Below are 25,791 nucleotides of genomic sequence, written 5' to 3' on the forward strand. Positions count from 1 at the left end.
ATAACTTTAAATTTGCAGAAATTTAATGTATATGCGAGAAACACTGCGTTAGATGATGGTGGATTACACTCAATGGGATTTGGCTGAGCGTCAGCAAATATGTTTACATTAATATCATGGGTAATTACGATGGCAACGAAGATAACAGTATAATTTAATAAAATTCCCCCCACCCCCCCCCCCCCCCACCCCCCCCCCCCCCCACCCCCCCCCCCCCCCACCCCCCCCCCCCCCCACCCCCCCCCCCCCCCACCCCCCCCCCCCCAGCTCTTATGGCTTTTTTTCTGAAGGACAAGTATTCTTTTGAGGTTGTGCTCAGAGGTTCCTCCCCACACAATCAAACCACATCTGACGTGGGGTTCCACCAAGGTCTTAGCTGCCACCAGCCCTCCTATCAATAATTTCATTATACGGACAACATAGACTCCAGAGCTATGTTTCTTACTCAGTAAGTTAACATGAGTGGTCCAGGAAAGGCCCAGAAATTTAGTTTGCTGTTCTGTAGAGATGTTAGGAATGTTTTGTATTTCTTCATGTTTGCGACTAAAACTAATTTGTGATGGGTTTATTGCTAGTCGTTATGGAGACAGTACTGTAGTATGTTTAATGTCAGAAATGAGCGAGGTGATGTCATCTCCACATATTATTGTTTCCACAGCTCTGTCATTTGTAAAACATGGAAAGTCATTTTCAAAAATCACATACATGAAAGGACCCAGGGCTAAGCCCTGAGGCACACCTCTTCTCACTGGTAGTGGCTTGGATCTGAAAATACAGTTTCTACTACTGTTTGTTGTCTGAACTTCAATGATTCGTTTATGTCCTTTTAAACAGCTGGATACCCAATCTCTGGCTCTCCCTTAAAATCCTAGTGCAGCCAGTTTATCCAGAATCAATCTGTGTCCTAAACAGTCAAATGCTTTGCTGTAGTCTAGCAAAATAGCTGAGACATGGTTGTTTTATTCTAATTGGTCTTTAATTGCACTAACAGTTGATTACCCCTTGAGAAATTAATGCTAGTTCTTATTTAGGAGATTGTTAATTTCAAGGTGTTGCAGAATTTTTTTCAGTGCAATTTTCTCAATTATTTTGGGAAATGTGGATAAGAGTGATATAGGTTGATAGTCTGTAAATGAACCTTTTTTATGCTTAGGGTAGATTTTAGAAATTTTTGAAAAGCCCAGCCTGAATGAATTGTTAATTATACTTGTTATAGGAGCTACCAACTGTTTTGCACAGTGTGTTGCTGCTTTAGCTCGGAATTCGTTCAGTCCACGAGATAACTTTGGTTTTAGTTGATTTATTGCTTCTTGGACTTCTTTCTCATCAGTAGGGATAAAATGGGGATGTATGTAATGTATATATTTAAAAGAATGTAATTCTTTCTAAATTAATCTGTGATAACATTTTTAAAATAGCTAAAAGATACAATTAAAATATCCTTAACATTACTTTACCAACAGAATTTGTATCAATTTAAGTTCGTCTTAAAACACACGAACAAGCAGTAGAGCATTCTCCAGTACAATGCCCATTTTGTATCAAATTTCAATTTACTCAACTGTTGCCAGCAATCTTCGTCTACTTGGACTAGGCCCCTGTATATTCCCCATAAGTCTGCTAAGACAGCCAGCAACTTTAGTGCATTTCTTAGAGACTTCTTCGATGTGGACTTTGAATGATCTTCTATGGTCTAACCAAACTCCCAGGTATTTGAGCCTTCTAGTAGGTTTGACCTCAATTCCATTGACCTCAAATCTAATGTCTAAGAGTACTCTTCTGTCTGCCATAACTATAGCTTCTGTCTTCTCAGGTGCGATTGCTAACCCATGATGTTGTAACCAGGTACTGATCTGACTGATGGCTCTGTTCGCCTTATTCATAAGGAGTCGTTCTGATGAGGCAATCACAACTAACGCTAAGTCATCAGCATATCCCACCAGGGATACACCTTCTGAGAAAGGAAGTCTGAGCACCCCATCATAAAGCAAGTTCCATAAAGTGGGTCCCAGTATTGAGCCTTGAGGTACTCCACTGGATTCCATCTCTAAGAAATCTTGCTCAGTCTTCACAAGTATACTCCTGCCCTTTAAGTACTGTTGAATCACTCTTCTTAGGTTCGCTTCGATTCCCCTAGACTTCATTATGTCTAATATCTTCTGCCATGATGCACTGTTGAAAGCATTCCGGATATCCAGGGTAATTACTGCCGGGACTTTTCTGGTCCGTGTGGTGCCACTTGCCGCACGATCCACCAAGTTTAAAACTTTCTGGACAGCGCTCACCATAGAATAGCCCTCCCTGAACCCAAACTGGTTCTCAGAAAGACCACCAGTTCTTTCCAAATCTGCTTTCAGTCTGCCCAGAAGTAAATGCTCCAGTAGCTTCCCAAACGTATCCAAAAGGCATAGCGGTCTGTACGACGTGGGTATATAGTTCGGCTTTCCCTGTTTTTTCAAGAGAACCAGTCTTGCTTTCTTCCACTCTGATGGGAAATCTTCATTGAGAAGGACATGATTCATAGCCTGAAGGACTTTATGAGGTTGGCTCTTAGCTGCAATTTTAACAGCCTCTGAGGGGATGCCGTCCGGCCCTGGGCTCTTCTTGGTCTTCATTCTCTTGAGGGCATCTTCAAGTTCTGCATCCGTGAAAGTTGGAATGTATGTTGCAGCAATCTCCTCATACATTACTTGAGGATGCTTCGGGAACAAACTATCCACCACTTGTATAATCATTTCAGAGGATAACATAGGGAGTGACTGTCCAAACCTTTTCATGACTATCCTGTACCCGTTCCCCCACGGATCTTCATTTACACTTCTTTCCAGCGCAGCTTCATTGAATTTAAAATTCCTTTGCGAAGTTCTCTTTTAGCCTCTGTTACTGCTGTTTTAAAGTGTTCAGGAGCCCTTCCTCTGGTTCGCTTATTTTCCCTTGTCAGAATTCTACGTGCCCTGAGACATGTTCTTCTCAGGTCTGCAATTTTCATCGTCCACCAGTAAGCTGGTTTTCTTCTGCCACGAACGTCCTTTGGCTTGAGACTTTCCCTACATGCGCTTTTAACTACCCTAGTCAGCGAGGTCGGATCACACACTGACAATCTGCTGAGCTTCTGATAAATTGCTTCCTTAAGTCGCACACAACCTGCATTATCAACTCGCCAGCCTTCTGCATTCTGTGATACTCCTTCTTGCCTGCTCGCAAATTTTACCTCTATGCATTGATGATCACTTAATGTTTCTGTTTCTAGGACTTTCCAGGACTCCAATTTTCTTTGGACTCTCTCTGTACAAAAAGTAATATCCAATCTTGAAGTGGCTTCTCCTCTCATAAACGTTGGTTCGTTACCTTCATTTAGACAGATTAGATTCAGCATTGCTGCCCACTCAACAAGGTTACGACCTCTAGCATCCTCTCTTGATTCCCCCTATTCCGGGGACTTGGCATTGAAGTCTCCTGCTATGATTACTTCCTTTCTACTACTCCTGATTACATCTGCCAATTCATCCAGGTTTAAAACCCCCCATAATGCCTACTAAGGGTTTGTTTGGCGAATAATAGCAGCTGAAAACTCTCACATCTGAAAATTCCAACCACACAAAGCCTTGTCCCCCTCCACTCTGAAGTATGGCTTTTCTTTTGTTGAGTACAAAGATTGCGCAGTCCCCCTCTACACCAGTTTTCCAGCTTTCTCCTTTTGTCATTGCTCTGTTTGGTTCACTGACTAGCAATATATCAACATGAGCTTCTGTTGCATTAGCGCACAGGAGACTCTGTGCCGCCTTCATCCTGTTCACATTAAGTTGAAGAATTTTCATCAATACTGTCCTCTACTGGCCTTGCTTATTTTAACTCCCAGTCTTTACAGGCAGCTTTCCGGTGACCTGCTTTTCCACACTTAAAACAGAGACCTGTTTTGTCTGGTCCTTTACATTTTTGAACTATATGACCTGGTTCCCAGCATCTGAAGCATCGTGGCTGCTCATCTCGAATTTTCACTCTGTTTGCAATGCATCCGATAAAAAAACCTTCCTTTTCTTGACCAGTTTATGAGCTATTCTTTGAGGGAGTTTCACCGTTGCTTTCTGCGTACCAGCTAAAGCTGGTCGAAGAGATGTCACCTCTATGTCATGCACATCTAAGTCACTCAATCCAAGCTCCGATTTAATCCCATGTATTATATCCTGCCTATTTGTTTCTTCGTCCAGGTCACTCACATGAAATACTGCCTTCTTTTGACATATAACTTTTGCGTTTATTCCTGGATTTCTTTCTGAAACTGCCTTGCAGATAGTATCTGCTGATTTACCGTCACCCTTTACACGGATAAGTAGATCTTCATTTCTTGATCGCTGGATAGAAGTGACCTCCGTACCTGCCGGTATCTGTGCTGGGCCAACTCCTTCTTTCACAGCCTTCAATATTTTAGGAATTTACTCAACCTAATTTCATAAAAATGTATATAGAACAGTAACTTACCTTAGGATGGCCTCTCGCTCATCAAAAGTGAAGTCGTCTCCAAATATAATCTCCTCATCACAAACTTTCTGGGAGAAATCATCTATATACTTTATGATAGCAGCTCGATCGATGAATGCATTCCGCCGTACCACACTGCAACAATTATTATTACTGTAAGTCAATAACTAAAGATACACAAGTTAATGTTGAGGATATTTCTTTTCCTGTGTTTGGCAGCACTGCAGATATGGTAATATTTCTACTACTATTTTCAAATGCAGCTGGTAGTTTTCCATACAGCTGTATTTATTGGTCAGTTGCTGAAACATTCTTGAGCACCGTGCTATCTCAAATTCTGTGTTTTACATGAGATTTGAAAAACTGAAGAATTTGGATTATATGCATACAATTTCTTTATCCCAACTAAAATTGTAATCTTTGAAGAGAGAACAAAGGCACACTTTTAAATTTAATGTGTGTGATCTCTACAAAATGCTTATACAAACTTCTTTACCGCATTCTCCCCATATGGTTTCTTAACGCATCTCAAAAACCTCATATAGTGGTTTCTAAAGTAAAATTTGATGTTGGCATACAGCTCTCAGAATGTATCTCAATATATGACAAATTTCTAAACCAAAAAACTGGCAATCATGGCCATTTTGGGTGTTTTGTACCTGTACTTTAACCCTTTGAGTGCCACGGGTATTTTCCGAAGGCATATGCATAAAGTGCCACGCTGTTTTTCGCATATTTGTAAGCTTTTGGGAAAAAAGCTGTTGTAAAATAACTACCAAACAGATTTCCATCATTTTGTTGTTGTTTTTTTTCTTATTAAATGCAGAATATGATACATAGCGTTACAAATAAAATTTTATTTATAAAAATATCAGTATTTATAAAAAAAGTGTTTTACTTTTGTATAAAAAGTTAAGTTTCGACCTAATTTGTGTGTATACGGTATTTTTAAGATTTTTATTTCTTTATACCATGATAAACGCCATATGATTCTAAATAAAACACATGTGTAATATCTTATTCTAGAATTTTAAAAACATGGTATTATATGTATTAACAAAATGCTGCCCGGTACCGACATTTTATAAACTGTACTTCATTTGTCAGAGTTTAGAAATTACTTAGTAATGATGTAGTTTTCCCAATAAATCTAATAAAACATAAATACAACACAAATAAATATGATTAGTAAATTTAGAAACAAATACTTGCTAACATATTTACATAAAAGTTTATATTTACTAAATAATAACCCTAATAATATTTACACTGAAAATTTACGTTTTTCGCTTGAACACAACTCAAATCATACATTACTTTTGTAAAGATATACAGTAAAATACTATATAAGTTAATATTTTATTTTGTATTTACTCAAATGCTTGGTTATCGCCACATAAACAACAAGAAAGGCCGTTACGCAACACGGTTCTCGTCCGCTACGTCGCGTGATTGGAAGAAAGAATCATCTTACAGGTACTTATCACAGCCCACTATTTTTGGACGAGTTTTCCTTATCAGAGATCAAAATAAACTTCATTATAGTTGCTTCTTCCATAATGAATCGAAAAATACTCGATGAGTCATACTTCCTATCTCCAAATCGTCTCCAAATAGACACACGAATGACCTGACATTTTCAAATAATGAAACGTTGTTCTTATAGTTGTTGATTTAATTGATTGCCGTAATGACTTGTAAATTCCAAAATAGGTCAGTTGTTTTTAATACTGTAATTTATTTTGTCCCCGATAAGGGAAACTCGTCCAAAAATAGTGGCTTCTTGATAAGTACCCAAACAACATAAGTTTCACAGATAAAATAGTAGAGAAACAACATAAAACTCGTATTTATTGATAGTTTGGAACCTATTGCATACAGCCGTCGGATTATTTGGCCAAAATAATCTTGTACTATATAAAATATTATCGAAATACGAAACGTCAAAATTGGCGACGCTGGCACTTTATGCACTTTTCGTACCGTCAAAATTAGCGACGCTGTGGCACTCAAAAGGTTAAAAACGTAAAAAATACACTTTTGCTATCAACCTATATGTATAATACATTATCAGGGTTGTTACAGGAGTCCAATAATGAAATTCCCTGACTTTTCCCTGATTTCCAGACCAAATTTTTCATTTTTCCCTGACTTTTTTCGACGCAATCCCCAGGGTTTTTGGCAATTAACGGGTGGAAAAAAGCGGTGTTGAGGCTAACAGGGTGGCAAATATAAAAAAGCAAAAAATAAAGTGAACACAGTTTAATACGTACAAAAAGATTGACTTAAATGATCTTTTACAACACAGAAGTAAAATATGCGCTGCGTCATCTGCAGGCTTGGACTCGGCGCGGCGGCAGTAAGTTTATTTGTGTAAAGGGATTTTATATTTTTCCCTGACCAACGTCGAAATTCCCTGACTTGAGACCAGATTCCCTGACTTTTCCCTGATTTCCAGTCCTGTTTTTTTCCCTGACTTTTCCCTGACTTCCCTGATTTCCCTGACCTGTAGCATCCCCCATTATATTTTTCAGGGGAATTAGGAGATAACTATGGTATAAAAACTTTTGCTTTAAAAAACTATTACTATAATTATTAATAATTGTTTTCTTTTTAAGTAGTTGGTCTGCACCTGGTAAAGTGTGACAATATAATAAATATTAGAATCTGAGATAGCCCATGTATTCTTCTTTGATCTAAGTTTCAGAAAATATATAAATAATGATATCCAGGTTTTGAAGAAGAGAAACTAAATAATATATTGTAAAAACCACAAATGGTACACGAAAGGCTAAATGTTGTTACTATGGGTACAATTATTTTCAAAAATGTACAAAAAATATAATTCTAACACTAAATGTTTCCAAAATATACAGCAATTTAGAGAACTATATGCACTAAAAATAATAAATAAATGAATAACCAATTTTGTCATTTTTTTTAACAATGTTGAGATCGACAGGTTTAAATAAATCAAAAGTTGGTCGGGAAAACCAACTGTACAGGTCACAGGCAAAAAAAGTTAAAAACACTAGACTGAAGCATTTGGATTGTAACTGTATTAGCCAGAATGCTGAGAAATAAAGAGGAAAAACGTACTACAACAAATCTCTAGTGTCGTCTGCAACTCCGGTAATACCTGCACTAATATGTACCAACTCTCACATCTATCTTGACACTAAAAGGATTAATTGGTACATGTTTTGGAATTTATCACTATAAAAAATCTAAATACAAACACAAAATTACTGTAATGTAATCACTATGATTTCATACTACAAAAAAAAATTGTAGATTTTTTATTTACGCACAAGTAATGTTAAAATCTATTACCAGTAATATTAACGATTATGCATCTCTATCTATATCTAACTTACCAGTACACATGCGCCTTAGCAGGATCTGGATTGAAGTCATAAGGTGTTGCTTTGCCATCTTTGAAGTAGCTTAGCTTAGCCTAAACAAAATAATCGCTATTTAGTCAGAGGAACAGTTATATTTTACAAAAACGTTTTGAAGAGAGAATAGCTCAGTCTGAGTAAAAAGAGAATAATTACGGTCTCTAAACATAACAGCATTTGTAGTGATGAGTAAATTCAGAATTTTCTCATCTCAATTCCAATTCAGAGTCAAAAAATAGATTCCAGATTCTGAAATTTCAAATCTTATAGCTTTTTTCACTATTCTTAGTACGATTTCTCCCATTTTTTAAACTTTGGAGACCACCCAACACAAAACAAAAAAAGTAATCCAGGAACACCCTATATTGAAGTGGATTGCAGAGATTCAGAGAATTAACAATATTTTGGAGAATTAAATTATATGCAAAATCTTCTACAAGAATTTGATTATTATAATATGGACTACCAGAATATATGCCTTTAATCTGCAAAAACTATGGGCATACATTTGTATCACTTATAAAATGTATTGAACTTAACATATTTGAAATTTTTTTAACACCACTAGCCATGATCAAATATCAAGGTATAAACATTAATGTATTTTATTGGGCAAATATTTATACAACTACACAAATTGTGAGATGTTCTGTCAGCAGCTGACATCCGCACTTTGCACAAACATATAGGAAGCTGGAAGCTAGATACTATTTACAAAACCACGACTCTATTAATTAGGTTATATATCTACGCTTTTTTATACACAAATCACAACAAAACATATTTTAGTGATTAGTAATTTGTGAACTACTGATCAGCTGATAAGTAACCCTGTAGTACCAAACTTCTTTTGGAATACTAGTCAAAAGTACCAAGAGTATTTTTACAGGCGTTATCCAAAAATTGCATTTTTAGCAATTTGCACACAGTTATTAAAAACTGTGCTTCGCTATTTATAGGCCAATTTGTTAAATCTTATTGTTTGTGCGAAAATGTGTATATTAACCCCATACATACTCAAAAACTTTTTAAAATATAAAAAATAAAATTTTATCTTTATTATTTTTAGATTTAACACTCAAAGAAGTACTACAAAAATCTTACATTCAATGAAACCAGCCACACTAAAAGAACTTATTTTCAACATTTCAATTGTTTCATCGTTTAATATCACCTAACAAAAATATTACAAAATTCTTTTACCGATCGGCTATTTTATTGCTTATTTAAAAAATGTAACAAGGCTTTAGTTACCGATACAACAGGATATTTTATGTTAGTGTTTTTTGTTTCAAATACCAGTAATAAATAGAATAAAACTACCCTTTTGCAATTCAGTAAAAAGGGCTTCATTTAAAAAAATTTACTTTCTTAATTTATAAATTTTTTCCAGTTTTAATTTTGTGAAAGATGGAATGAGTTCCCTTAAATCTGGATACACTTGCACAGATTCTGTTTAATTCAAGCTTTTAAGTACAGAATGCTGAATAATCAAGCTACGTTAGATACCAGTAGTAAAAACTACACAGCGAAGAAGAAAGTGTCAAAATTACACTGAATGATCTACTGACATAAGTAAAGGTTAAAATGAGTAGTAGAAATGGAGATAAAACGTGACATGCCACGTGACCCTTCAAGGCCATATCCAACCACAGTGTCATCATGCTGACTCCCTTGCCTAACACTGACAATGTCGCTGCCGTCACTGTCACGTAGTCAACTTAAATTGTAAACTTATTCTGTGTTTACACCAGTGATGTTTGGTCTGATTAAAGTCGATTTTCAAATTGACACAAATCTGTTTTATCTCACTTTCGCTCGTTTGAAGTACAGCTGCCGTCTAGTTTTTCTAATGCCAGCATTAACTTAATGATTGATGAACAATGGAAACAACCAAAATTGTTTATAGTTTGGTAAAAACATTAAAAAGTGAGTGCTTGTGACAAAAAGGTGCTTCAAAATCACTGACACGGGGATTTCTGGAACACTATGTTTATGTCTCAAAACTTTTAGACTAGCGATGGTAATTTCAAGCTCTATAGGTGGTAACTGGTTAATCCTTTTTACAGCCATCAGGAGTTTTTTGGAGTTACTCAAATTGCTTTTTGAGAATTGTTTACTCTTTGGTGTTGTGTGACTCAACTCTTTACAGTTGCTTTTTTCTTGTTATTTTAAATTAGTCTATAACCTCTTGTTGTTATTGTTAGTTTATTTATAAATATTTTACTAACTGTTAAATTTTAGTTTTGTTGATTATTTCCATTGTTTTAAATCTTTTAATGTCATTTAATTGAAGTAATTTATTTTACCTAATTGGTGGCATTATTTTACAACTCTTTTTACACCTTAACATACAAAAATGATCAAATTATAAAAAATTTGAATTCGAAATGTAACAGTTTATCTGTAATTTATAGTATTATGTATATTTATAAGTATATTTAGACTTGGTGTTGTGATGCGATACTGACGTTGTTATAACTTGTAAAAATCTTAAAACAATACACTGATTGATTAACTGTAAGATGGTTCTGGTATTGAAACATTAACGAAAGACTGACCAAGGACAGGAGCAAAAGAGAAAAGGCAACATCAGCCTGGACCAAAGAGTTGAGTAATTCGATAATTAGTAGGTCACTTACTCACCTGTATTGTGTAACAGTGTTTCCGCAGTTGTCGCAACACTTGCATGGCCGCAGAGTTCTTTGCCTCCGTCTTGCTCTCACCTAACCCCACCGCCAATACCTTGCGGTTTGCCTTTATCACACACTTCTTGAATGGTTCCTTACGGCCCCTAGAACATAACATCACCGATGTTCTACACGATAACATAGAATTCACTCTCGAGGTATTTATCAGTAATAATAGATTGAACCAGGCTGAAAGCACAAAGCTTTCAGGACTCATAGTCATAGTCAAATCACTTTATTCCATAATATGTACAAGGTACAAAGAATATGAATGAATTGATTATTTATTTCCCAAATAATCAATTCATTCATTCATTCATATTCTTTGTGCCAACAAAGAATATGAATTTTCTTTATTCCATAATATGTACAGGGTACAAAGAATAGCGTCACTACAATAAAACTAAATACTAATATTAATTTTAAAATATAAATAAAAAATGGTAACATTACTTCATTCAAATGATAAAACTTACATCTTAACAATTTATTTTCAATTCTTCTTTAAATGAATTAATTGGTTCTTGTACTGAAATATTCCTCAAAAGAATATAGAGAACAATTAATTAAATAATACTTAACTCCTTTTTTAAATTTTAACAGATCTGTTTCCATTATAAATTTTGATGGTAAATTTTGTAAATATATCACACCTCTGTAATATGTTTTCTTTTTGTAAAATTCGAGATTGTGTTGATCCATATGTCTATTAAAACGAGCATTATATGTATGTTTATTAGTACTTAGTATATGATCAAAACATTGTTTTACATAAATTACTGATTCAAATAGGTATATACTGTCAGAAAAAATACAGAATCTGTATATCTTAGATGTTTCATGACAAAGTTTTTTTTGTAGGACCAATTGTTGCCCAACATCTTTCTTGGAATAAGCGTGTTGGTCATGCTGTGCAGAAAATGACCAGTGGTCTCTATGCATTATGCTAAATGTCAGAAATGTTTAATATAGAGACATTAAAAGCAATATATCATTTTTACCCATTCACATAATATGGGATAAGTATGCATGGTGCTTAAACAACAAAAAAAACTAGACGAAATACCTTTGCAAAAGATGGCATTCAGAATCATGTCAAAATTTAAAAAAAAAACGATTCTCTAAAACACGCTTTCCAAGAATTTAGGATTCTAACTGTGTTTAACTTATGCATTTTTGAGACAGTTTGTCATGTTAAATAATTTGGTACCTTCTCTTCAACTGACAGTAATCACTAAAACACACGATTTGGTAGAAAAGTAGTTCGGCATAGTTTCAAATTTGTTATCAGACTTGTTATACTGGAACAAAATTTATTCACTAAAAACTGAATAATATTTTGTTACAACCAAATTTTATTCAGTTGTTTGCCTCCCCGCAACCTTGCTCGAGTGTTATCGTTCCTACATCACGGATACCCCAGCAGACCCATGATCTATCTGAATGAATACCTTCACAGCTGAATTTTATAGTATACAATAGCGAGCGATACAATGTGGCGCACCATTGCTGTTTGTGCGGCCGCTGACCTTAAATTAATTTGTGCCTGCTGGTGCCCGCACGCCAAAACAATACAATCCACAATGGGTTAAAAATTTAATATATTTTTAGCAAACTCAATTTTTGCAAATGTCTCATCTTTCTTTCAAATCTTTATAGTATGAATAATGCCTTATTAGAAATGGACGTAGTTCATATTTCAGATTACGTCCATAACACTAATTTTGGTGGTGACTCAAAAACGACTTCAATAACACCACCTTATTTTATTATATTAACTCACCAAACACTCTCCTCTGACTCTTCAACAATAAGATCTCCGTACTTCGACATCTTGAAGGACTCAATCATGATGCAGAAGAGGTTCTTCTGCCATATGCTATTCTTCCGGATACCAATCCACAGGATCAGTCCAGGGAAATCTCCTCCAGTGTCCTCCGGATATTCCACTTTGTCTTTTTTGAATTTTTTCAGGTTGATCTGTATCTTGTTGCCCTCATCTTCCTCCAGAGGTGTTGGTTCCTTAGGGGGCAGTTTGCGCTTCTCAGCCACCTTCTTGGCAGGAGGTTTCTCTGCGATTATTTCTGGAACTAAAAGTGTAACATTTGAATTAAAGCCAAGGACTGAAAGTGTTAACTGTTCGCTTCTTATTTACAGTCTACAACAAACTGGTATGATTGGCAATAATCAAATCATATATAACCCACCTTAAACAAAGAACATTTAACATTCTTTTCTGAAAAGAAACGCTTAACCATAATAAATTACCCAATAGGTCCTTCCTGAAATCGTGTTGTCCGACCGTCTGTACGATATCTCACGATAAAAAAGTCCTAGAAATTTGGAACATGGTAAATATTGATCCTAGGCAAAATCGCAATTGGTTTTGAGGTCAAAACATCACAGAACAGTATGTTTGTCCAATAAGTCTTGATAGAAAGGTCCTACAGATTTGAAACTTGATAGATAGCTTTTTCTTAGTTCAAGGAAGGAAGCTGCAGATTTTGGCACAAAAGGAGGTTGTCCCTGTGTCTGTCTTTCCGTTTACCTGTCTGTATGTTAACTCTATTATTTCTCTTAGGACAAGAAGCTTAGAAATTGCACCTAGTCCTAAAAGGACCTTTGTGCTGCTTCCGGAGTGACAGGATAAAGAATTTAGGGAATTAATCTCACTCATGTATCCGTATCCTTGGAAGAAGGGGAAGTCAGCTCTGAACCAGCCTCTCCTGTCATAACACAGCAGGCAGGGGATGGCATGCCCTTATGCCTAGGTATGAAGAACCTTTGATTCTTAGGGAACTCCAACAGTCATCTCCTACAGTAGACTAGACCTATCGTACAACCCTTGCACCCCAGAATCTCAACATTTGTGGTTAATGACATGCTGCTCCTGGACATCATAAGGTTGTCCAGAATTAAGTGGCACATCGGTTTTAGCTGTGCCCAGTGGTGGGTTCAACTGGTAGGTATAAACCAGCCAGAAGTGATCCCTCGGGTATCCTAAAACTGATAACTCTTGATAGAAGGTTCATAGACTTGAAAATTGGTATATAGTTCACTACTGATTTGGCATCAAAAGGTCAAATGGAAGTCCATCCATCCATCTGTGCAATAACTCTTTCGTTATATTCTGTTGCATCCTTTAATCCTCTACTACATCAGTTTATTCCAGTTGGACAGATCTTAAACGTGGTGTTCCACAGGGATTCTTTTCAATCTACTAATAGTTTTTCTATTTATAAAGTAATTACTATTATTATCTAATAGCTTCAATAAGTATTTATGGTTTAATTATAGTTTTGACATAATAAATTCACTCTAGACAGTTCAAAAACCAATGGCTTACATGTAAACAGCAAAATAAATTGAAATGTTTTAGATTAATTGCAATCTACACTTAATAAATTTAACACTTTAGATATATTAATATTTATGTTAGATTTGCATACAGTACTATTACACAACACACATGTCGAGAAGTGTGAAATGTGGTTATCTAAAATCATAATGTCCACAAGGTGTGTTCGTGAGGGTTCCACAGATCATAAGGTGATTGATTATACACACTAATTACTAACTCATTACAATTACAATATTGAAAACTGAAAATGGCTACTTACACCATGATAATTACTACTACACTAGTCTTTACGGTGTTCTATTCACCAGCACGTATTCAGTCTTAAGTATAAATCTCACTGACTCAATGTACTAGTTCAGCAATTGTCTTAGTTTTATATTTCATTTTCAAAACGATTACTGCACAATTTGCACCGTTTATCGTATTAAACTGTTTACAATACTCGACAGACTATACAAAGTTAATTTACAAATTCGGTTGTTACACGAAACTTACCTGTTTTGCCGGAAAACGTTTCCTTATACTATCTTAGCCGCATTTGGGTGTCCCTCAAGGGCTTTGAAGTTTATCAAGCTTAATGGTGAGAGATGTAAAAGTCTGTTGTCTGCCGGGGTACGCAAAAGTTTTTGATGCTTTAGTGCACGGCAATAGACCCCCCTCAGAAGAAGAAGAAGCCTTGGAAAGGTTGTATGAAAGTTCTTCCTTCCACCCATGACTTCAACTGGGTCTTTAGGCAGTAAAAAGATGCAGACGATTAGAAGACACGAATCGGTTAAGATCTTTCACTAAATTTCACACAATTTTTTAATTTAGGCAGTGGCCTTTTTTGCAACAGTTACAATCACAGTCATTCTCTTCATTGAAAACTCCTTTTCTTCTTGGCGAGAGAGATTCTTCCATCTGACTTCACAAATTCCTTTAGAGAGAGCATCTACATATCCTTGGATACAGCCAAAAGGATTCTGCCATTGTTAACGCAACATTTACCTCTACAGTCCATATCCCCTCCTACTCCCTAAACAGAACTATGCGTGACAAGATAAGCAACTTTAGATTTCAGTAAGAGGGTGCGATAAATCGTGTAATTAGAACTTGCCACCAGAATTATGATGGTCATGTTATCTTCATGCTACTTTGTACGAGGCTTATTCAAAAAGTAAGTAACATTTTGGAAAAAACTAATAAAACAATGTATTTACAACAATTTTTCTTTTTACACGAAAGACCGCACTCAACTATTTTCCTACATAGTTTTCTCCAATGTTTAAACACTTGTCATAGTGGGTGACTAGGTCTTCAATGCCTTATGCTTTGAAACATTCCACCAGTAATGCAGTAATTCAGCCACGATTTCGTAGCATTCTTCAATTTATCATCAGATCCAATGTGCTTGCTGCAGAGCTCACGCTTCATGTGCAGGAATAAGTGGTAGTCGAACAATTCCAAATTCAGGCTGTACGATGGGTGATCAAACTGCATCCAACGAAACTGTAGAATCAATGTTTGGGTGTCACTGGGAGTATGGGGCCGAGCATTGTCATGGGGCAACACAATCCTTTCACTGAACTTTCTTCTCTGTTTGTTTTGAATTGCACACCATAGTTTTCTTAGTCTCACAATATCATGCCTCATTAATGTTTTCACCTCTGGGAAGGAATTCAGTACGAAAAACCTCTTTCCTATCCCAGAACACATTGCACATAATTTGTTGCTGAAATTGTTGTTTTGAACTTTTGTTTTTTCGGAGACTGAGTGTGTCTCCACTCCATTGTTGTTTGGATACTGGTATGATACGACAAACCCAAGGTTCATCAGTCACAAATTGGTTTAAAAAGTCCTCTCTCTTCAATGTACCATGTGAAAATTTCATAGCACTGCTATGTCTCTTGGTTTTGAGAACATCGGTGAGCATTTTTGGAACCCATCAGAGACACAGCTTGTGATAACGTAGGCGGTCTGTAACCGTAAAGAGTTATCATTGTGAACCGATTGTCTTCACCATCAACTTTCCTTACCAAATCATCGTTGACAACAGAAGGACGACTACTCCTTGTTGTGGACATTTCTTTGACATCCATTTATTATTCTAACCCACTTTCTCACCATTCCATCACTTATCGTATCTTCATCGTAAATGTCTTTAATTTGACGATAAATTTCAACCGGTTTCACATTCTTTGCATTAGAAAACCAAATTACAGAAAGAATCTCAGTCAGCGGGATCAGTAATTGAAGAGCACAAAGCAAAAAGGATGATAGTCACATTATGACGATTTTTCAGAGCAGAGAATTTTGACTTTTACTTTCACCTCACTACCTTATATATTGAAAATTTTTTTAATTACTCATTTTTGTTTGAAGGGCATTTAATTTCTTGTTGAATTTTATGAATTAAAATTCTATATTCATTAGAAACAAATATACAGAGCTAAAAAAAGAAGGAAATTACAATAAAAACACAGCAAAAAAGATGAATGTCCTTTATTCAGCCACTTAACTAATACGTAAATCTGGTTTCTTTCTAATTTAGAACAATGTCCCACAGTACTTAATGTTCTTGTGGAAGTCTACCATAGAATTCCCTTGCTTTGGGTCCACAAAACTGTTTTAAATGTTTTAAAATGTTTTAAATTTTGAAGTTCATCACTATCACTCGTTATGACACAAATATATAATACAATATGTAAAAGAAAAACACTAAAATAAACTGTATTCATTTAACCAACACAAGAGGGCAAAGTGAGGTTATGTTGCAGGCACAACAGTCACATGTGTAAACAACATAAATATATTGCATTGTTGACTATCATCTTTCTTGTATCAAAGGCAAGTGACTACCACCCTTTTTGTAAAGTACTACAAATCTAAAACTGTCTGTATCTTGTGGACTATCAGTCTTCTTGTTAAAAGCACAACACCTACAACTTCTGCTCAACATAAACTCAGTATTACCAATGAAAACGAAAAATTGAAAAAAATGGACTATCATCTTTTTTGCTTTGGACTCTTCAATTGTCTAAAAATTATATATGTTCACAACATTCAGAAAATACAACGTAGAACAACCAAAATGGCAATAGTCGAGAGGCAGTGAACAAGGAAGACATACGCGCATGTGTGGAATGCCGACTGCAGCACTACAATGACAGTACAAAAAAACAGTACTTACTTTTCGAATACGCCTCATAAAACAGATGCGTTAATATCTGATGCTTATTACTACATATGAAGTTGTTCAATCTCTTATTGAAATTCAGGTAACATTCTTTGAATTGCCAGCTTTGATTGAATCAAGAATCAAGAATCAATGATTTTCACTTAGTCAAAGTGAACATAAACCGTGATAGTCTATCAATAAGGCTACTTAATTTATTATATTAATTAAATTCTTTAACAAAGTCTTGGCCCCAGCAAGCCACATAAGGCTTATCATTGGGTACCACACATGCAATAAGCCAAAATACATATATACACATTTTTTATTCTTTTTCGTTTACTGTTTTAACAACTTATTAATTAAAAGGGGAAGGATATAAACTATATTGATATCTAAATTCAAAATGGCTTACACATGTTGAACACATTCGACATTCTTTTTTTTGCAAAGGGAGCATAAAAAATGCATGACTGCATAAATGCTTGGCGTTACCGTAACCAGGTGAAAAAGTGTGAGGCTCTCCGAAAAGTGTTTTCCTGAAGGCATATCCAAAAAAAACACCACCCCTCTTCTTGGACCAACCTGAAAATGGTTTTGCGAATACTTCAGGCTAGGCCTTTTGTTTGAGCCTTATTCAAGCTCTCATCTGGTTTCCTTTTTTCTTAAATAAGTTATTCACGATCTAGAGTCACCCTTTTTGCCCTTAGGATATTCTCCACGTATTTGGTCACCATCTTCCAGAATTCCTGTCTTCGGAGCATAATTCCAATGATAGTCTGCAGTTGAAGATCTTCTTTGTCTTCAGCTCCCTCCTTTCTTCTGTCCATGTTCTGCACCTAAAGGTATGTTCCACATCCCGAGATATGTTCCCCATTATGTTCGCAAAATAATCGTGGCCCAACAAGAACTGAGTGAGGAAGAAGCTCACCTCACATCACTGTGCTGTCCACTCTGTGATGTTACCGATAAACTTTTTCATTCAACTTCTGCGAGATTCAGCATCCCAGCAAACTTGCCATCTCTGCATGCCCACCAGTAAGTTGCCCCTCGTGGCAATGACTTCTTGGACATAGAGGCATCGCAGACCCTCCATAATAAAGCCATGGTAGCTTCCACCAGGTCTCTGGATGTGCCTGCCCCTTCCAATACCTCATTCTCATTTGTCTCAACTACCTCTGAAAGCACTTCCAGCGGGTGATGAGCTAACAGAAGGCCACCAGAGATCATTGTTTCGGCTGAACCACAAGCTGAAATTGATATGCTGGTAATCGCTACCTGTATAGTCCTCACTTACCCTCCAGCCTACAATATTACGTGCAAATGCCTCCATTGCAAAAGTAACGTCCGGTATTATCTGCGTATACCCCGGTCTGCAAAAAGTAAATACACTCCCCTCATTGATCACAATGAGTCCTGTTCTTGCAACCATCTCAGGAATGTATCTTCCTCTGGCATCTGTATGGGTCAAACCCCACTCACAAAGATTTCGCATTGAAGTCACCGGCAACTATGATATTACCATCAAACGTTCTTAGGATGTCCTCCAAATTGTCAATCTTTTACTGGAAGTCTAGGATATTCTTGTTGGGAATGAAGTAGCAGCTCACCAAAGTGAAGTCCGCACACCTCACCTAAATGAATCCCCTTCCACTGCATGCCCTTCAACAACCAACTTACCTCTTGTACCTAGAGTCCAAATGGCTGCCGTTCCAAGGTCATCCTGAAACCACGCTGGAACCACCTTGGCTTATTTCAATACTGCTTGCTGATGATCAGAAGGTCTATGTGTTTGTCCAACCTTGTTTAATCAAAAACAGCACCAGTAATCGACTTCTGTAAAGATTCACCTGTAGAATGCGCATCAACGTATTTTTTTTAGTTTTTGCGTGTGCCAGAGCCTGTTTGAAAACAGAGCAAGATTCATTTTCCAACAGATGCTTGAGATCAGCAGACCTCACATTATAATGTGGATCAGCCTTGTATTCCTTCTTCAAATGACCTATACCTCCACACTGCAGACACACCCCATCTTTTCTTCGATCAGGGCCTTTAAAAGTCGTTTGATAGTGACTAACCCCAAATCGCCAGAAACAACGAACAACTGTCAGACGGGATCGCACTCAGCAGTACACCCAACCTATCCTGATAAGACCAGTGTCCACAAGACGGGTGGCAGCGCACTCACCAAGCTCAACTATTGCAAGCCATTACTCCCGTAAGTTCGGTCTAGATAAGCTTACCCTGACTCCCCACGTGCTTGCCGGCATATGTAATTGCCATGTGGTATATATGTACCAACTTGTCCAGTTGTGCTTGCAATAATCGTTCCTCTGTGGACAAATCCACAGTAGACAATTACTTAGAATAAATTAAACAAAATGCAATTCATTCATTTACCACTCCAATATTGAGTTCAAGGAGCATTTCCAAGGAGATTATAGTCAATGAAAGCACTCTGTCGAGATGAGTAAAGAAAACGGTCACCATTGCGAGTGATTGCTCTTCAGATGCCAGTTCAAGGTTGGATCACTCGGTTACAGATTAACATAGTACTATCTTGAACTGCATTTAATTTTTATACAAAACTTAGATTGATAATAATGAGAAAGCACTTTTACACAACACAAACTGTAATTAGATTGGCTCATAGCAAACCTATCCGCTTACCTTATTTCCCCAGTGAATCTTTTCTTCAAGAAGATTTTTCTAGTATTCACTGAACTCTGCTGATGTACTATTGGTTGTTGATCCAATATCACAATCACCATGATGAATTATAACAAAGAGTCTTTACTTAAAATTACATCACTCTTTTACCGAAAGGATAAAAACCTACCTTTTGGTGTTTCCAATTCGACAGTCTTGTTGGAGTCCGGCCTGTAAACAGACAGGAAACAGTTTATCTTTTTTTGCAGAAACACTCAAAATAGGGGACTTTCAGTTTTGCCCGGAAAATTATAAATTAATGCGACACAAGAAGTCACAACTCGAGGAGATTATTTTTATTCTCCCGAGTTATAACATCTGATGTTGAGTACACTCATGGAATATAATTCTAGACTCATCCGATACATACAGAGCCATACTCCATTTGATACAGAAAATCCCAATTATCAGAAATCCGGGAAATTGGAAATGACTTGAGAAGTAGTAAAAATAGTTCCAGTAGTCTCAAATCGATAAGCTACAGAAAGAACAAATAATTTGGGTAAGTGGCAAGCATAATATTATAATAACAGCACTAAAATAACGTATTGTGGGAACTGTCAATGGAAGACAACACCTCGCTGCCGGGTTGATGTTCACACATAAAAGAGCAATAAAAACGACTTCACTGGCAGCGCACCCAGCCATAGCTGTATCATCAGAAGATGTGCCACCATCATTCCATTCCTATATGCCCCACACACTGCCGCCACCACATCTTATCTCGGAATGTCAGTGCTGCAATCACCAACCCAACTGTGTCCTGATTATCGCTCAGTGCTTGGCTTGCAGTGGCAAGTTCAGTGTCGTTTACTCTTTCCCCTGATTTTTCAAGATCAAATATGTTTAAACTCAGTTTATTTAATAAATTTTCTGTAAAATATTATTCTTGTTCTGTAGATATTATAAAATAATACAGTAACTATACAATTTGAGTATATCTATGTATATTTCCAGTTCGTTCTTCTTATTAACATAACATCGTATTTTCGGAAATTTTAGCCATCTGAAACATGTTTGGTCCCTATTATTTCTGATAATCAAGGTTTCACTTTAGATGAATATCAATTAAAATGCAGACTCCGTCAAATATAACTCATCTTTGAAATTTAGTACTGGACATTCTTGTAATATTCATCAGCAGGAACCACCAGATACAAATAGCATCTGATAAATTGCTGTCTTTTTTGTGCATTTTCAGGCTCCTTAGAAATCCCTCCATCAGTTGAGGGTTGTTCAATCCTTCTTTTCTTCCCCATCTTTATCACAGCTTTGTGTCTGGTTAAGTAACATTAGGAAAGTACGAAGTCATTCGGTTTGTGCTTCAGTTTTGTGACAATTGCTGCTTCCCAAGGAGCATAGGTTATGGTAGGTTATTAGGTTATGTTAGGTTGTAAGGTTAGGTTAGGTTTGCTTTAAGTTTATCACCACTAATGTTTGTGACAACAATGGAGTGAGCACCCTAGTTTGGCGTTCACCATCTTTTAGCAGACATCATTTGGTTTGATGCTGGCAGGTTCTCAGTTTCTCACGCATCATTCCTAGTTGTTGGAGCAGCCAGATATGGTTCATAAAAGAGGTAGAAACTTGCAGATCATTGATATTTGGATGATACATGGAGTTCCTGTATTGAGAGGATCGCTTGTTGCAAAATTTACTCGTCTTTAAGGTTAGCTTTAACTCAAAACTACAATGTTTCATCTAGTACCATTTGTCTTCTAGTTGTACAGCATTGTATTGTTTGCAGTCATTTAATGCAGGATCTCAAAGGATGGAATTCTTGATGAGCTTGACCATTACATCTCAACTACTTAGTGAAACCACAATTACAGCAATTTGAAGCAGGCAAATTAAATTTTTACGTAGAATACAAAAACAACGAAGAGGTAAAACAAATATCTATTTTTCTACACAATTTCTATACATGACGAGGCACTTACATAGCAGCTAAAAGGCTTTTTAATTCTCTTACCATAGATGTTTCTTACCATCTTTCAACTGCCTACTGAGCTCTCCATCACCGTCTACGCAAACTCTAGCTAAAATCCCCTTCAGCTTCGGAAGATTTGCAATTAACTGGTTGCAAGATGGAGACTGTAAGAAAGGTGACAGAAAACCTCCCACCTGAGGTTTTAATCAGCTTCCATGTTGTATCCACAGCATGTTGTGGATCTAGCATACTCCTTTTCACAATAGTTCACACCGGCAGTCCTGGATAGTACGTCAGTCTTTTGAGAGTCAAGCAATATCAACATTTATGACTTACCTTAAAGCGTGAATTCACAGATCCAGGACGGTGCCAGTAAACAGCAGTCACAGCCTACATGTTGAACGAGAGTGCCTGCACTTTTCCTTCTTAATAGTGAATTTACGTGATCCATGGATTGGTTTTTCATTTCAGATGTATGCTATGCCGCCACCAGTCACTCCTTTGTTTGAGGTTTGTTTTAGACGATGGTAGGATAGTGAAGGTATCAGGATTTTTCCGGACATTTGCCATCGTTCGGTGATAAAAAAATCAGACACTCAATCCAGCAGTTCATAACCACTAACGTCGTTCATTAGTTGGTTCTTTTTTCAGATATCGAAGTAGCCTTTGATAACACAAGTACTTAAATGTGGCAATGAACTAACCAAAGTCAGGTATAAGAACTGAAAAATTTGTTTGTCAAAATAACTACACCGGACGGTACAATGTGACTAGAGTGAAGATCTCTTGCTTGAGGTTTTTTGAGGTACATCTTTTTCATTTGTTATTCATGACTTTGGTGAGTTCAACACCACATATGTACTACATTTTAAATTTTGTCCTGTGTAGTGACATGGTTGATGCTTCAATCTACAGTATACTGTGCATTTTGGAGAAGCTCAAGAGCATGCATACCATCAGATCCAGATAAAGAAGATTTAGACCGAGAACTATTAGGAACTCTGTATGGACTCAGGGTTAAGAAATCTACATTAGACACAGTCTTGAAGGTGATGGAGACAGTTCGTCAGCAAGTCAGGAACTCTGCAGTGTGGGCGAATATGCTAGATATCCTTGCTGGCCCACTTCCTGCAAACATTGTGGTCCCTAACTGAGAGATCATACCCTTGAAGGACACCAGTGAAGGACAGTATATACTTGAGGTTATGTTAGAGGTAGCAAAAGAATTCGTTCCTGGCCCAGATATTTGGAATATCACTTGACAGCCTATTGCTAGCAGAATGCCAGTATAGCTTGTACGGGTATGCTGTTGATTATGTGGCACTTATTGTCTGTCATTCTGTTGATCAGCTTTGCCTAAATTTCTTCATGTATAGGGTCATTGCTTGGACGGAGGCATACAGATCCTGTCACGAACTGTGGATACGGCAGCTAATGGTCGTTATGTTTTTGAGACGACTGATACCCAATGTTGGAGATCTGTGTCTTCTGGCAAATGCCACTTGTTGGTGTCTGCTGTTCATTCCGTTCTTCTTCATGGGCAGATGTCCCGAAGACTATAGCACAAGAAGCTTGCGTAAGTCCATCAGCATGGAGCATTGAAGGTAGATTCCGCCGACTACAGTGTATCAAAACCAGCAATTCTGATCGCTGGAATCATCCTGAACAGACTTCTAGGAAAAAAATTGTACTCTTTGTTCCGTAGAAGAACAGAGGAAGATAGGGAGTTAATTGCCTTAAAGGAGAGGAACCACCACACCCTCTTAAAGAGTGATGGTGAACATTAGATGAGGAAGAACCAATGGACTGAAGCTAGATAGTTGAATCAGATTAATGATGAGGTTAGGTACTATGTGAGAACTCTTTAGTGGGAAAGGGTCCTTCTAGACTTACCTGCACAAAGCTTCAGACGAGTGTGAGTAGGGGAGATCAAGGTAATGACGTACATTGATGTAGTGACGTGCATTGATGTAATGCTGTACACCTGGTTTATCGTGTTTAAGAGACGACTAGAGTGCTTTCTCTAATGCTATTTTGTTGGAACAATAGCAAACACAACTAAAGGAAAACAGTTGATAAAATTAAAATTTGCTACTCTTACAGTCTTTAAAACACTTGAATTCCATAAAGAACTTCAGACACTATGAATTGCAGCCAAGGGCAGTTTGGTAGCAGCGTAAGGGATTCTCATAAATCAATGTTATTATACAAAATATTTTCCAATCCAGGTATGAATTCTTCAGTGTTTCAATACCTGTAAAAAACTGTTTTTCAACAGCTCTCGAAAAAGAAGAAAAGAAAAGTATTAAGAAAGAGAAAACGCTTAAGAAAGTCTCCGAAAATATTTTGAAAGCAAAAGGTTGGTGAAATATAAACTCTGTGACTATACCAGGAAGGGAATTTGCCTAATGAAGCGGTCTTCTTTGGGTGAAGATTTGGTGTATCAGTAATAGATAATCCATAAATTATTATTTTGTAAAGGTTTCAGCACAAAATTTTAAAAAAATAACGGAGACCAGTACAGGTTTCTCCCAAGTGTTCAGCATTGACTTGATCTCACCTACTGTTCTTGGAAGTTCGATAACCTCTGCTGCACTTTTTCACTTGAAGGTGGAGTATCCAACACCACAAAACGCAAACAAAAGTTCAGTCCAGATAGTTTCATTAAAACGCAAACAAAAGTTCAGTCCAGATAGTTTCATTTATCACATACACTTACAAAGGGGGAGAAGGGGGAGGGTGAGGGGAGGGGAGGAGGGGGATTCTTCTTGCACACATCATGGAGAGAAGAACTGGAAAATATCGTGATGGTTGTCATCTCTCCGGAATCATCATCCTTGCCGTTTCTGACAGGCTGCGTAGATCATCTTTCTTAGTTTTCACTGAAGGTCCGTTCAAACTGTTTTTTTTTTTACACTCAAGCCCGTTTAACTCACCAAGGTGTGTAATATTTAAAGCATACATAAGTTAAAAATTGCAGAATCTATAATTGTTTGTCAGATAAAGATTAAACTAACAGCTGGAATTACTAAATTATCTTGTTTACACTGCAAATATCAAGAAAAGTACTGACAATTTATACAATTCACTTTTAGTTGCACCCGGCTTGAGTACTTATAAAATAGTACATGTACTGTATAAAACTTAAACAATACTAAAATATTGTTTAAATATACATGTTTTACAAATGCTATTCCTGTTTATATTTACAAAATTCACACAAACACTAGAAGAACACATTTGTAAAGTATACAATAAAAATCTACTTTTAATTGCCAACATTTAAATCCTTTCTAAGTACGACATCTTAGAAAGTGTACTACCTTTAAGCACTCTCAATTTATTAAAGTACATTAGCTTCAAACAGTGTTGAAAGAAATTTCCATACAATATTACAAAAGGACAATAACTAACGAAAATCAAAACCATACTTACTCGACTCGCTGAGGTGAAATAAGCTTGAACTTCTCGCTCTCTCCTCCATTCTTCAAAAGGTAATCTTTTAAATTCTCCGGTTGAATCGAGTGGTAAACAGCCATGTGGGTCCAAGGGTTCTGGTCGTTTACTGTGAAGTAACGGTAGTCCAAAACCTTTGGCCTTGAGGTACCTGATGAAAATGTTACTGCAGTTAATATAACTTCCTGAGACAAATAATTTCTAAAAGCTACGACAATCATTGAATTTCCATGAGAAACTAATTCCTTTAGAATTTGATTTGAAACTCAAAGAATGGACTAGTCTTCTCAGAAAGATAGGACTAGTAGTTGGCATGATAGTAGGACAAAGCAACGGTGGGCAAGGCCAAGAATGAGTAAAGCACATATTATAGGGTAATATCTGGTTACATGCCATTTTGAATCATATAAGAGGACCATAAGAATTTAATTGATCTTTGAAGGACCATCAGATTCAGCTGGTAAATGTAGTAAGGACAGCACAGGAGCCGTCTCAGTCAGGTGTACCACAATTCCAAATCCCAGGAGGGATCATTTCTGGCTGGTTTATACAAAACCGATCATTTTACTGGTTACACCAAGACCAATGCAACACTTAAATCTGGACAATTC

At 36.7% G+C, this 25,791-nt stretch overlaps 1 protein-coding gene across 2 annotated transcripts; it reads right to left on the minus strand.

Moving 5' to 3' along the window:
• Positions 1 to 4,335: 4,335 nt before the first annotated feature.
• On the minus strand, positions 4,336 to 25,353 carry LOC124366347. Of its 2 annotated transcripts, XM_046822835.1 has the most exons (6): positions 25,160 to 25,353; positions 19,925 to 19,965; positions 12,354 to 12,660; positions 10,527 to 10,674; positions 7,857 to 7,936; positions 4,336 to 4,614 (listed from the first exon to the last, which is right to left on the minus strand). In XM_046822835.1, the coding sequence occupies exons 1-6, from the start codon at positions 25,261 to 25,263 to the stop codon at positions 4,476 to 4,478; spliced, it is 819 nt and encodes a 272-aa protein (XP_046678791.1). In that variant the 5' UTR covers positions 25,264 to 25,353; the 3' UTR covers positions 4,336 to 4,475. The 2 variants fall into 2 exon arrangements, with proteins under 2 accessions (XP_046678791.1, XP_046678792.1); XM_046822836.1 differs by lacking the exon at positions 19,925 to 19,965.
• Between the last annotated feature and the right edge of the window lie 438 nt (positions 25,354 to 25,791).

The sequence above is a fragment of the Homalodisca vitripennis genome, chromosome 7, assembly GCF_021130785.1.
Source record: "Homalodisca vitripennis isolate AUS2020 chromosome 7, UT_GWSS_2.1, whole genome shotgun sequence".
Taxonomy (NCBI): domain Eukaryota; kingdom Metazoa; phylum Arthropoda; class Insecta; order Hemiptera; family Cicadellidae; genus Homalodisca; species Homalodisca vitripennis.

Excerpts from the sequence above, each read along its gene's own strand:
- LOC124366347 (XM_046822835.1), bottom strand. The coding sequence starts at position 25,263 with ATGGCTGTTTACCACTCGATTCAACCGGAGAATTTAAAAGATTACCTT. Across the intron at positions 12,661-19,924 it reads CGAATTGGAAACACCAAAAG|TTCCAGAAATAATCGCAGAG; the intron begins GTAGGTTTTTAT and ends TTACACTTTTAG. Across the intron at positions 4,615-7,856 it reads GCTAAGGCGCATGTGTACTG|TGTGGTACGGCGGAATGCAT; the intron begins GTAAGTTAGATA and ends TAATTGTTGCAG.